This window comes from Fukomys damarensis, unplaced genomic scaffold (assembly GCF_012274545.1).
Source record: "Fukomys damarensis isolate Sample0158 unplaced genomic scaffold, DMR_v1.0_HiC HiC_scaffold_4, whole genome shotgun sequence".
Classification (NCBI taxonomy): domain Eukaryota; kingdom Metazoa; phylum Chordata; class Mammalia; order Rodentia; family Bathyergidae; genus Fukomys; species Fukomys damarensis.
In genome coordinates this window covers 33,554,824-33,569,414 of record NW_022900916.1, presented here as the reverse complement: position 1 = coordinate 33,569,414, position 14,591 = coordinate 33,554,824, and the positions used below count along the sequence as shown (strand labels likewise).

General features: G+C 37.0%; 1 protein-coding gene across 3 annotated transcripts in view; it reads left to right on the top strand.

Annotated features, from left to right (window-relative positions):
- Nucleotides 1-14,591, top strand: part of Lrguk (leucine rich repeats and guanylate kinase domain containing) — a 125,055-nt gene that overhangs the window by 13,313 nt on the left and 97,151 nt on the right. For all 3 annotated transcript variants that reach the window (XM_010611736.2, XM_033757659.1, XM_010611735.2), the window contains one exon: nt 1,652-1,733. In XM_010611736.2, coding sequence (XP_010610038.1) covers nt 1,652-1,733 — 82 coding nt within the window. The remainder of the gene's footprint in view (nt 1-1,651; nt 1,734-14,591) is intronic.

Below are 14,591 nucleotides of genomic sequence, written 5' to 3'. Positions count from 1 at the left end.
TTAACCTTTGCTGGGAAGTAGGGATTGAACTCCATGTCTGAGCACAAAGCCTGTATCTTCCCAGTAAGTCAGGCTTGGGCCGACCTGTGTCCCAACCTCTTGAGAAGATTACTTTTTTTTCCCTTTTAATATCTATAAGCCTTTTTCTACCACCCAGACAGAGCATGCATTTCTTTGTAAATAGCAGGGACTTGTCCTTGTACTCTCTTAGATTTCTTATGTACTTTTGCTCTTGGTAGGTGAAAAGTGTTCATTTGATTTGATGGGTACTTCCTGTAAGGTATGGGTTCCAGTGGGACTCAGAGCAATATCATAACACCTTTAAAATCTTTCAACAAACTTGGCATCATAGATACTTAGATGGCATAGCATGGATATATAGCCCCAATAGAGGCATAGTTAGGTTTTGGTGGAAGTTACAAGTAAGCCCATATAATTTTATTTCTAACCCACTATTAATTATATAAGAAAAAAACTGAATGCTAAACTCCATTTACATCATTCCAAGCTGACTTATTTCATAGTGTGCATGTTCCATACCTGCCATGTGTAGCATATATATTTATGTTCAAAGTTTTTGACTTAACACTGTTTACACATTTCTCGTGCTTCACATAGTTTGCAAACTTGGGTTTTACTAGCTAACTGTTGTTGTAATTGACTCAAGCAGTTTTCTACTTTGGCTACTTGTGATGTTTCTAAAAAAATTTTTTAGTGTTATATATTTTTGTATTTAGAGTATTAGCACTTCATGCATTGCTAAAACAATCTTAGTAAAGTTTTTGGGTGGAATCACAGTTTTAAAGGTCATGAAAAAGTAGGAATAGTGTGTATAATACAAATCGCTTGATGGTTTTTTAGAAAATGATTTGTGTGCTGAGCAAGTTATCGAAGCAGTGTTTCAAAACTTTTTTTTTCTGTTTATCTTTACCAGTAGGTGAATAATTAAGTGAAGTTATTTAATGCTATTTTTTAGGCCTCTCCTCCCACAGTGTTGGTGCTGAGGATTGAACCCAAGACCTCACATGCTAGGCACTGCTCTGCCACTGAGCTAAACCCCCAGCCCCTATTCTCATGTTTTTCACTAGAAACAACAGATGTTGCTGAAAATGCCTTCCCTCAAAATAGTCAATTTTGAGAAAGAACTAAAGTTGAAGAGGTGTAGCCTGAGAGACAAAAAAAGACGGACTATTCTGGCAGTTAGGAGGTGACATGGAAGAATATAATGAGATAGGAACAGAAAAGGGGAAGACAAGAGAAACAAGTTCTGCATTAAACGAACTGCGTAAGGTCTACTGGCTGTTACAGAATATGAAAAACATGGAGGTGAGGGTGACTGAGATAAACGGTGAAGGAAGACCAAGAGAGTGGACAATCAACACTGACAAGTAGAGAGTAGCTGTGGGAAAGGGAAGAATTTAGTCCATTGGGGTCTCCCACAGAAGGTCTGGCCTCCTTTGAATCCTGGAAAGTGGACAGACAAGGATGCTGGTTAGAAAATGGTCATCGATGCAATGATGTGTTATCCTTGGTGTTCTTTCAGTATGAACTCTACCTCTAAAACCAGTAACATCTTTTTGTTCATTTAGTTATTGTGGTGTGTATGAATGAAAGGTAATATGTAACATATTGTTCTCTTTTTTCTCACCAGAAGGTGGATTTTTCCTTCAACCAAATTTCTGAAATGTGTGATTTGTCAGCATACCATGCTCTCACTAAACTAATTTTGGACAGTATCCTTTGAATAAAGGGGAAAATTCGAATAATAGTTCCAACAAAGAATATGTACAAGATTACATGAAATAGTAACAGACATTGTATTAGAAGTGTCTCTTTGAAGTGATTAATAATTGATATTCACAAAATGAGGAAAAATTTTTTGTACCAAGGAATAAAACTGTAATTCAAAGATTGCCAAGAGCATCTTACTCCTGAAAAGCTAAGTAAGACGATCCTTTTTCTAATAAATGTAGGATTATTCTTAATCTGGAACTAGAGAAGTTGTTTTAGTGTACTTGTTCAAATATGCCTTACATTGTACCCTATTTTATATAATTTCAGCATTAAAAATTCAGCTGTTTATCTAGCACAAAGTTATAATTATTGTCCAAAATAATTCATATTAAGTTTCTTTTAAAAAGCCAACCTTTCTTGTTTGTTGGTTGGTTTTTGTAGTGATAGTGATTGAACCCAGGGGTTTGAGTATGCTAGATAAGTGCTCTACCACTGATCTATACCACCACCCTCTAGAATAGATGTAAAACATTCTTTCACTAAAAAAAAGGGCAAAAACAACATTTGATCTGCAGCCAACTCTGGGAATATATGTCTTGCATGAGGGAAGCCCTGGTGTAAACAGAGTATCTACTTTAAAGTCAGCTTCTATGGCTAGGATGTAAGGAGTTCATTGGAGACCTGTGAGTTTAATGAGCTTGCCTCTCTTCTTTACACCAGAGACTGATGTTCTCTGGGCAATACAGGAGGAGGACCTTCTCTTCCCTCAGTAAGTATCTTTCTATTCACCTGAGGGTTTTTTTTTTGGTGGGGGGCAGGATGGAGCACGAATTGATTGCCCTTGGTGTCTTGTTCCAGGGACATGGAAGCAGCTTGTTTATAAAGTAGCTGAGATTGCAAAAGGCACATTTCCTTGAAGACATATTTTGTAGAAATGATTCATTCATATCTAATGGAGTGATAGAATCCAGTCCCACTCCCTTTAGAACCTATATGTGAAAATGGTCAATTAATAGGCACTTAGAGCTCTTGTGATGAGCAAGTGTTCCTGATAGTAGCGTACTAGAGCAATCAGGTGACGATACAACTGAAATTTCCTGATGCAAACTGGAAGTTCACACACACTAGTGGCATCTCTCCATAGACATTCATTTCATGTGTGACAATCGTATGCACTAACGTTGCAGAGAGATAGAGCTTGTGAGCTCAGAAGCCATCTGGCTGAAAGTCCCCTCATCTTAGGTCATATGGAAGACACCAGCAGCTGTAACATCACCTAAAATTTCCTAGAAATGCAGATTCTTGGACACCACGCTGCCCTGTATAACATAAATTGTGTTTGAACAAGATGCACAGACACTTCAAATGCATGTTAAAGCCTCAGAAGACCTATTCTAGGAGTTAGCTGCCCTCTAAACTCTTCCCTGTTGAAACAGTACTCACCACCCAGAGCCTCTTCCTGTCCTTCAGGATCCAGACAGGGTAGCATGGAGTTTGATATGGAAAGATCTGACCCCCAGAAAAGCATTCTTTTATGTGCAGACTGGAATTGCCAAAGAAAATAACTTCCTGGTATTCTAGATTCAATGGGGAATACAGTTTAAAGCATTTCTATCATGAGACTCTTAATCTCTATATAAATTTAGCTTTCTGTGTAAAAATGTATTGTGACTTTGAAAATGTTAAGTGTCATAAAGGAATTAGATTTTATTTTATCTTATTTTTTGCAGTATTGGGATTGAACTTAGGGTCACACTGGTGTACACTGGATAAATTCTCTATTGTTGACTCACATCCCCACTGTGTTTATTTTTTATGTTGAGGCAGAGTCTCACTAAGTTTCTCAGACTGACTTCAAACTTATGATGCTCTTATCTGTACCTCCTGAGGAGCTGGGGTTATAAATGTGCCTGGCTTTTAAAAAAACTTGACATTAGATATATAAATTGAGGCTTATCAATGAAGTATGAAAAGCTGTAATTACTACACAGAACCAACTGAAATTCAGAATGTGTGTGTATAATTAGAGTATAACACAGCATCATTACTCACCTGTGTTTGAAAAAAATGCACAAATAGCCAAAACAATCTACTTTTTATAGGCTACCGAAGAAATAAATTTAGATGTCTTACAGTTTTGATAAGGTTGTAGGCTTGTTTCTAAGAGTATTAGATATGTCTCTTTCTCTTTTGTTCCCTTTGATCAAATATTGTGCATGATGTAGGCAGTAGAGTTTTATGAGTTTTTCTGGACAGCTGTAAGTAAAAAAATAATATCTGATAATATTATAAATTAAACTCTTTGGAGAAAAAATCATATTAGATTACTTTCAAAAGGCTAAAATGCTTTGAAATTTTAAAAAGAGGATTTTAAAACAAGTTTTATGTTAGTACATTTGAAAACTTGGATGAAGCAGACAAATTTCTAGAACAGCATTACATAGAAAAGCATTGCTTTGAAAGTAGAAACCTTATGGGCTGGGGATTTAGCTCAGTGATGCTGCCACCTGCCTTGCAAGTGTAAGGTCCTGAGTTTGATCCCAGATACCAAAAAAAAAAAAAAAAAAGAGAGAGAGAGTCAGAAAATAGAAACATTTAGTAGTCCTGTTAAGCTACTCATCGCAAATTAAAATTAACTAATTTAATGTATTAAACTTTCCTCACCAAAAAAAAGCAAAAGCAAAACAAAACCGACCAGACCCCAGCTTTCAAGAACAGACTTTCTAATAATCAACAGTCTTTCATTAAAGATAGAATGCATATATATATTCACAGCTCATTCTGAGGAGGTTTATTGATATCTAAGCCCAGGAACTGTAAGAGAAAGGAAAGGACAGGTTTATTTCTCTCAAAGTATAACATAAAACCTTAAATAATAGTGATGAATCTAACAGTATATTAAAAACATGATTTATTATTAACAAGTTAGGTTCATCTTAGAAATGTAAGGGTAGCTTGATCTTAGGAAATCTAGGTGTCATTTACTACATTAGCAATTTAAGGAAAATAAATCTTGATATCTTTAGCTAAACAAGCTGAGTAGATACATAAAATTTAATAAAATCCAGCACCCATTTACAAAAAAACTCTCAGTAATAGGGAGTTTTCTCTATCTGATAATATATACAAAAATATTTAAAGAAATTTTATCCAAATTTGGGGCATGTTCTAAGCATTTTTCTTTGAAAAGTCAGGAATAAGAAAAAGGATTTCTACCATTGTTATGTCTGCTCATTGCTTTGAAGGTCTCATCACCATAACCAAGAGAAAGAAACAGAGGTACAGTATAAGACTGGTATGGAGAAAATAAAAGCCACTCTTTGCAAAAGCAACAAAGAATATGAAAAAGAACTTGCACTAGAAGCAATAGAATTTTGAAAGGTCAGCAAGGGGGTTGGACATAACATTAATACACAGCAATCAATTGTATGTCTTTCCGCAAGCAGGAGATACCATTTATAAGAGCAACGAACATAATTTTTTTGTGTGTGTGGAGGAGAGGGAGTGTTGGGGATTAGACTAAGGGCCTTCACAGTAAGCTACATACATGGTGTTCATTCATTCATCATTCATTCATGACAGGCGCTTGCTAAATTGTACAGGCTGGGCCCAAATTTGTGATGATTCTGCCTCAGCCTCCCAAGAGTGTGTATCTCCACACCCAGCTAGCAAACATGAATCTTATTAAGGATCAGTAAGATCTGGAGAGAGCCGGGCATGGTAGCACCGCCTGTAATCCCAGAACTCAGGAGGATGAGGCAGGAGGATCGCTGTGAGTTCGAGAACAGCCTGGGCTACACAGTGAATTCCAGGTCATCAGTCTCAACTACATAGTGAGACCCGGTCTCAAAAAACCAAAAAATAAATAAATAAAATAAAATAAGACCTGGAGAAGTGGGAAATCATAATAAAACTTTACTGAAGAGTTACTGAATTCTAGTTAAGGGGAAATATATCCCAAGTTCCTAGATAACAAGATGCTCAAAGATGTAAAAAGAATGTTACAAAAGAATCAGATAAAGCTAGTAAACGTATGAAGAGATGTCAGTCTATTTGCTTTCAGAGAAATGCAATTTAAGACCACGTGAGGTACTCTATCACCTCCGCTCCACATCCAGAATTTAAGATAACTAAAAATACCAAGTATTGGAGAGCATATAGGCACAAGAAGCTTTCCTTTTCCTTTGTTTGTATGTATGAAATTTGTTAAATTGATTTAGAAAACAATTTAATATTATCTTTTAAGTATCAAAATTCGCTATGACCTAGCACTTTCGTTTCTGCCAAAGAAAAGTCTAGCAAATGTGCACCTGGATGCTTGTGTCAGAATGTTCTTGTTGTTGTTGCTTATAATAGCAAAAAACTTGCAACAGCACAGCCCAAATGTTTATTGATAAGAGAAAACAAGTTTTGCTATCGTCACAGAATAGCATGTTACATAGTTTTGAAAATGAATGCAGTGTACCTACATGCAGCAAAAAGTGTGAATCTTCATAAAAAGTATAATTTAGGTATAAAGCTAATGGAAGAAGGGAAGAGGAAAGAGCCAGTTCGGCATAGGGATTATCTCTGAGGGGCAGACATAAGGATTTGACAGGAGAGGTGTGCAAGGGCAGATTTAAATTGTTGCCAGTGTTCTACCTCTTGTTTTGGAGTGAAGAATAGTTACAAGAATGTGTGTGTGTGTGTGTGTGTGTGTGTGTGTGTATGTGTGCGCGCGTGCGCGTGTGTTTTGGAGACTGAATCTAAGGCCTTATGCATGGTAGGCAGGAGCTCTTCCACTGAGCTAAACCCCTAGTAACCATTGTACTGTTAAAAGTGAACAAAAGCACCTGGTCCATGGGCCAATATTATTCAAGTATTAAGCTTAACTCTATGTAAGAATTTTAAAACTTAAACATTCTGAATTGATTTCTTTGAAAAGAATCAGTTAACCAAACTAATAATACTGACAATGTGATTACAGTAGATTATAATAATATCCCAGAAAGAACTATTCATTATATCAATTTTTTTAGTTCATCTCATCAGGCTATTTTATCCTTATCTATGTGGACAACTGATAATAATCATCCAAAATTGCAAAATTATAAACTTAGCTTAGGTAAATATCTTTGTTGCTAGGTAAAAATGAAGTTTATTCTTTACCTATATGTAATTGCTAATGATTGGAATGTATTTAAAAAATGATTCATGGAATTTTAAATCTGGACAAGACAAAAGTTTAGAGGCCATCTAGTCCACGTGGTGATTTTATGGATAAGGAGATGAGACTCAGAGAGAGGTAACAGTTTGCCCAAGATCATCTGATAAATAGTCCAACTGAGACTGGTCCTGGAATTCCATTGTTTTATTCCCCCTGTTGCGGTTCACTGAGTAATTACTCCTTTTATCACAAAGCCATTGAAACCATGTGTATGCTTCATTTCTTAGAGAGATTCACTCCTAGAGTAAAAACCATTTTTTACTGGTAAGGTGATATAGATCTTTCAGGATTGGTTTTGATTAAAGCCATCATTGTGGCTTTCTCCACTAAGAGAATTGTGATGGATTTCCTACTTATTTCTCAGTAACCATTTTCTATATACTTGAACCATATTTTATGATTGTAAACAAATGAATAAGACCAAATACTGAGCTAGTGAATAATTCATGTCAAGCATTTATTTGTGAACCACTGTCAGCTGTAGAAATATATTGTTGAGTTTTTTTCTCCTAGTTGTAAAGCTGTGCTTAAGTGCCATAGGGTTTCTTTCAGTTTCTTCAAGAATCTAAAATTCCCCTGCAAAAGATTTATTCACAGAATGGTAATACTTTACAGCCAGAAGGCAACATGATGATTTTGAGTTCTTTGACTCTCTTTCTCCTGACAGCCGTCTTTAAAAATTTTATCTCAGAGGATTAACCCAGTAAGCTAATTCGTTGTAAAAGTCTAGTAATTTATCAGATTCTATTTCTTCTTATCAGAAGCTCCTGAGACTTAGAATAATCATGCAAGAATAATATTAGGAGGCAGGGTAAGTAACATTGCATGAAGTTTCTTAAAATAAGAAAACAGGAGATTGGAGGGCAAAAGGTATTCCTGAAAGCAAATTGCAAACTCAGAGCTCTGCCTGTTGACTGTTATTCTTGCTGATGGTCATACATGGTGTGGTTTGGAATAATTAGGTAAGAAAAACTGTTGTGCCACTGCAAGAAGTATAGTTATTCCCCAGGCGATTTATTCTGGGGCCACTGTCAGGTACCAAAACCCAGTGATATTTGAGCCTTATACACGATGACATGGTGTTTACATATAATTTACGTATAACTGCTCCTATACTTAAATTCGTCCCTGTATTACAGTGCTTACAGTACCTAGTACAACAAAAAGCTATGGAAATAGTTGTTCTAATGTATATTTAAGGGGATAGCAACAAGAAGCAGGTTTGTACAAGTTCGACAGAGATGTAACTGTAGAATCAGATATTTCCCATCCAAGGTTAGTTGGTTCAATATGAGGTGGGAACCTGCAGATGTGGAGGACCAACTTGCACTCTACTTGAGGACCTGATTAACTTCCAGTGCTTCCAATTCCTTGAAAGTTAAATGGGAGTAAAGAGTTGGGAAATGGGAGGAGATGATTTTTCTGAAATGAGCATATTTATCAGCGGCATTTGGTGTGTTTCCCACCTTTGGCCCAGCACCGTGAGCAGTGGTGGTGGACTCTGTGAAGCATGGCTCTAATCACAGGGAGGCCTCTGCATTCCTCCACCTCCTGTTTGCCCTTGTAGTACTCGCTCTGGAAAACATGGCTGACTGCTGCCTTCAAAGCTCAGAGGCAGCTGGGTAGCCTCTAATGTCTTGGGAAATTGTTGTGGACCCAATAAACAAGCTTTTAATTCTCGGTATCTCTTGATAGTATTAGGATTCCTGTCTTCTAGTTTCCAAATTCTTGCCTACTTCTCATGGGAATGTTTCCTTACCCAGCTGCCCACATAATCCATTTTGTTCTACCATGATTATGAACGTCTTCGGCTTGGTGGGAGTAGAGTTACCAGGAAACTAGTGCTCTTGACGAAGGATGTAAATACTGTTGCTTTCTCCGTAACATGAGGCAAATGCCCAGGTCAAGTTTTTGTGGTTTACTTTGTTGTGAAGGGTTGTCTGGTCCAGCTATGCATCCATAGCTGTGTGAGGTACTTTAATCTTCTATTTTCTGTATTTCATGCCCATCTTTTGTTACAAGAGACATCTTTGAAGATCTGCCTTTGTCCGATTCCTGGAATAATTTAAGCAGCCCAAAGAAAATGGAAGTAGAAAGGGTAGTATTTGTGAATATAAATGTTTATTTGTAGGGCTTTTCTGGCAGGGGCTTCATGGAAATAGATTTGAAAATGTGGATTAACCACAACAGAACTGTGCTTCTGCCCATGGATTGAATCTAAAACCCATGAGGGAAACCTAGGAATTTCTGGCACATTTAGTAACATATTCTTATTTAGCTTTCCTTAAATCTTCCATGTCCTTGTTGGCCAAGAGGTAGAGGACTTCTAGACCTTATGCGATTGTAATTTAGTTATGATATCAGTGCCTTTTAATTGTGAAGTTAGCATATTAGCATCCATTTTCTGGCTTTTACCTGTGGCCTACCTTTTGGCCTAATGGCAGCTTGGAGTTGACTCCATTTTGTGAATGAAGAATCTGAGCAGAAAGCAGGCAAGTCATGCAGCTAGTAGGTAGTACAGTTAGGATAATTACTGAGGCAGAATGTAATTTTTTGTGTGAAACGTGTATGTGTGTGGTACTGGGGATTGAACTCTGAACCTTGCACTTGAGAGGCAGCTGAGCTAAATCCCCAGCCCTTGTGTGAAATTTAAGATTCCTTCTTTTATCTAAAAAATTCTTGTTCTTTGATTAATGGAAAGAGAGCCACATGTTACAAGTTGACTAAAAAAGGCTTTAAGGAAGAAATGGGTTCAGAAAGAATGGATACCAAGAAGTGGGAGCTCTGCCTCATGTACAGTCCTGATAGCTATTGCCACATCGCCTCCACAGTGGCTGATCACAGTGAGCCCTCTCACCCAGTAATATAAAATGACCTGTTCTTCAAAACCGTTCACTTTAAAATGTTTATTAAACTGAGGAGCGAAGATGGCACCATATATATATATATATTTATGTTTGACTTTTTTCTTCACGGTATTAGAGATTAAACCCTCGGCTTTTACACTGAGCTTCATCCCCTGCCCTTTTTAGTAATTTCATTTGGGATTGAGTCTTGATAAGTTGAAGAGTTGCCCAGCCCAGGCTGGAATTTGTGATATCCCTTCCTCAGCCTCCCAGAGTGCTGACATCCTAACAATTTGTTTTCTCTTGACTACAAGTGAAATAGGACACCATTTCATATTTTTTTAATCTTTATTAAGTTTATTGGTATATCTTAGGTACACAATACAGTTACATTCATCATTGGGATCTTGTACCCTTACAAGACTTGGTTCTTATTTTTCCCCATTTCCCAGCCCTCCCTTCACCCCCTCCACCCTTCCCTGTTTACAAAGACATTGTTTCCATGTTTTTCCTTTTCTCATATTTTTTTCTATTCCCTTTGTACCTTTTCCTTACTCCTCTGACTTATTCACCCCCTACCCTTCCCTGTTTACAAAGACATTGTTTCCATGTTTTTCCTTTTCTCATATTTTTTTCTATTCCCTTTGTACCTTTTCCTTACTCCTCTGACTTTCTCTACTCTTTGAGACCTTTTCTTCCTATTATACAATATCAATTATACATTTTGATCCTTATTTAATCTTTTAGTTTTTCACACCAGAGAAACTATTCGGTATTTACATGTGTGTGTCATCTTAATTTCTCTTAAGAATATGACCTCAGTGTGCATCCATTTAGATTCCCTTTGTACCTTTTCCTTACTCCTCTGACTTTCTCTACTCTTTGAGACCTTTTCTTCCTATTATACAATATCAATTATACATTTTGATCCTTATTTAATCTTTTAGTTTTTCACACCAGAGAAACTATTCGGTATTTACATGTGTGTGTCATCTTAATTTCTCTTAAGAATATGACCTCAGTGTGCATCCATTTAGCTATAAATGTCACTAGTTTCTTGTTCTTTATGGCTGAGTAGTATTCCATTAAAACAAAACAAAACACTTCTTTTTTATCCAGTCTCCAGTTGATGGGCAATTGGGTTGTCTCCAAATTTTAGCTATTACAAACTGTGCCACCATAAACATGGGTGCTCATATACCACTGTGGTGTGATTCTTTTAATTCTTTTGGGAAGATACCCAGCAGAGGAATATCTGGGTCAAATGGAACTTCTAATCCTTGTTGTTTGAGGTATCTCCATATTGATTTCCACAGTGGTTGCACCAGTCTGCACTCCCACCAACAACAGAGAAGGGTTTCTATCTCCCACAACCCTTCAAGCATTTGTTATTGGTTGATTTCTTGATAGCAACCATTCTTTCTGAGGCGAGATGAAATCTCAGTGTTTTCATCTGCATCTCTCAAATGACCATTGATAGTGAACATTTTTTCATATGTTTATTTGCTGCTTTTACTTTTTTTCTGAGAAATGTCTATTCATTTCAGATGCCCATTTTTGAATTGGGTTTTTATATTTGGGGGGGTCTGGGTTTTTTAAATTCTTTTTTTTTTTTTTGGTACCAGGGATAGAACTTGGAACATTCCACTTTCGAGGCAGGTGGCAGAACCACTGAGCTAAATCCCCAGCTTTTTAAGTTCTTTATATATTCTAGATAGTAGACCTTTGTCTGAGGAACAGCCGGTAAAATTTTTTCCCCACATTATGAAGTGTCTCCTAGCTCTGCTTGTGATTTCTCTGGCAGTGCAGAAACTTTTTAAAAAGATGAGATTCCAATTGTTAATTCTTTGTGCTATTCCCCATGCTACTGAGGATTTGTTACAGCATACTGTTGGATTTTGGTTTTTTATGCATTCTGCCAGTCTGTTTCTTTTGATTGGTGAATTGAGGCCATTTACAATGGTGGTTATAACTGATATGTATTGACTTATCATTGTCATGTTATTGTCCTGTTGTTGGTTCTTTTTTATTTTTCTCCCTCTCCCCTTAAATTCTTGCCTATTAGAATTGCTCTGTTTGGCCTCATTCAGTTGTGACCTTCATTGTCTTTTTCTAGGATATTTTTAAAAATTGTTTGGAGAGCTGGTTTGGTGTTCATGAAATTTCTCAGGTGTTCTTTGTTGTGGAAGTATCTTATTTCCCCATCAATTTTTGAAAAATAGTTTTTCAGAATACATCAGCCTTGGTTGGAGGTTGTTTTCTTTTAGGGCTTGAAATACCTCATTCCAGGCACTCCTTGACTTGAGGGTTTACTTTGAAAAGTTTCTTGTGCCAGGTGTGGTGGTGCATATCTGTAATTCCAGCACTTGGGAGGCTGAGGCCTCTGATCTCTGTGACTTTGAGACCAGCCTTGGCTACATAGTGAGTTCCAGGTCAGTCTCAACCACGTAGTGAGACACTGGCTCAAAATAGAAAAAACAAAAACAAAACTGAAAAACCCCAAAAAATAAATAAAGAAAAGCCTGTTGTATTTCTCATAGGCTTTCCTTTGCATGTAATTTGTTTATTTTCTCTAACTACTTACAGTATTTTGTACTTCTGTTGGGTTTCCAAGATCTTGATTATAATATGTCTAGGTGTAGAATTTTTTTAAAATCATAACTAGTTGGAGTCCTATATGCCTCACTTATCTGTATGTCAAATTTTTTTGCTCCGTTTTGGAAGTTTTCTGTCATTAATACTGTGCACAGTTGTTTTTTTTTATGCCATTTGTGCTTTCTCCTACTTTTTCTTGGACTCCTATTAATCTTATATTATTCTTCTTTGCATCATCTAGGAGCTGATGGAATGATTTCTCATGGTCCCTTACTATTTTTAAGAGATCTTTCTTTTCATGGTCACTGACCGCCATCCTGTCTTGTATATCTGATATTCTGGCTTCAGATTGGATTAGTCGGCTATGTATACTTTTAATAGAGTCTTTAATCTCCTGGATATCAGTTTGAATCCGTTTCATGGATTCCATTTCTTTCTTTCTTTTTTTTTTTGGTTTTTTGAGACGGTCTCACTATGTAGCTGAGACTGACCTGGAACTCACTGTGTATCCCAGGCTGGCCTCGAACTCACAGTGATCCTCCTGCCTCAGCCTCCGAAGTGCTGGGATTACAGGCATGGCGCACCATGCCTGGCTTTCCATTTCTTTGTTATGTTGGGACTTCATGGTTTCCATTTACTTCCTGTGCCGAGCACTCATGGCTTTCATCATGGTACTGAACTTATCTATTTTTTAAAATCTATTTCTGTTCTAGAGTTTATAATCATGTCTTTTATCTGGGAAATTATTTGTTTTGAATATTTCCAGAGCCTGTTTCTTTTTACTTCCTGTGCTGTCAGTTCAGATTGTCCATGTGATTTCCATCTTGTTTTCCCAGAATTTTCCTTTGGTAAGCTGGAAGACTGTGTCTTGTTTAAATGTCTTTTCATTTCTATTATTGTTGTTAGTATAGTCCTTGGATTAATTCCTGGGTTGATACTTCGATATTACTTATTTTTTTCATTAAGTTTATTTGTACATTTAAAGCAAACAATACAGTTACATTTATCATTAGGATCTTGTACCTTTACATGATATATCTTGGTTCTTGTTTTTTCCCCATACCCCTGCCTTCCTTTCACCCCCTTCACCCTTCCCTATGATATTACTTATTGTACATGTCTTTGTTGCTTGTATTTAGAATACTTAAGGAATGATTGCTTCTCAGAGGCATCTTCCAGATACAGCTGTTCTTTAGGATTTGAGTCTCTAATAACTCTGGGGCAATCTCATTTTCATTATACCAGGAAAGTTAACTGATTAGATCAATCACAACACTAGCCCCAGTGATGCAATTAGCAACAACAATAGAATCAAATACAACTTAGAAAATGACAATTTGTGGTAGTTATTAATCTATCAGCTTTAACTGTGTGAAACAAAATGAAATCGAAGACTAGCCCAAAATATGTTTATAATGAATAAACTGATCAATATAGTAACTTTACCCTTTGGAATGGGGACTTAGGAGTAAGGACCTCTTACTATTATTCACTTCTGCTCTAGCTCAGGGCAATGGCCGTTAAGATCCCCTGTTCCTCTGCAGTACAGATGAGGAACAGGTGTAGCCAGGAAGCCAGTGGCATGGGTGGGGAGTTTGGGGGGTGGTGGTGGTTTGGGTTGGGTTCTTGGAAGCACCTGTGTGGCTCTGGTTCTCACAGGTCTGTTGGTGGCCGGGAGGCCTGGGTGGGATAGGGCCCGTGCAGATGGCTTCATGCAGCTCCTGTCCTCACCAGTCCCTCTTTTCATTTTTGTATTAACCGCTTGGATTTGATTTCCTGGAATTTGCCTAGACATGTTCTTTGTCCATTTGGGTTGGTTGTCTTTTTTGCTGTTGATAAAATGTATTATAATTAGTAATCTTCTGCCTACTACATGTATTTTAATCTGTACTCCCATGCTATCATTTGGACTTACTTGTGAAATTAAAAAGAAATAAGAAAAGGAGGATTATCTGTTAAAAACGAATGCCCATTTAATGTGAATGTCTAAGAAAAGCAGGAAAAAAGAAAAAGAAAAAATAACCCTACCATTGCATTTGGAGTAAGTCCTAAAGAACGAGTAAGGTATATATTCTTTTTAAACCCTACCCGCTCTTATCCATATTGCCAAGTAACAAAGTTCTTGGTATTTCAGAATGATTGAGAGAATTGACCTGGGAGAAATGAAGAATTCCCATTGGGTTATAATTGGGATGAAACTGGATAAATAG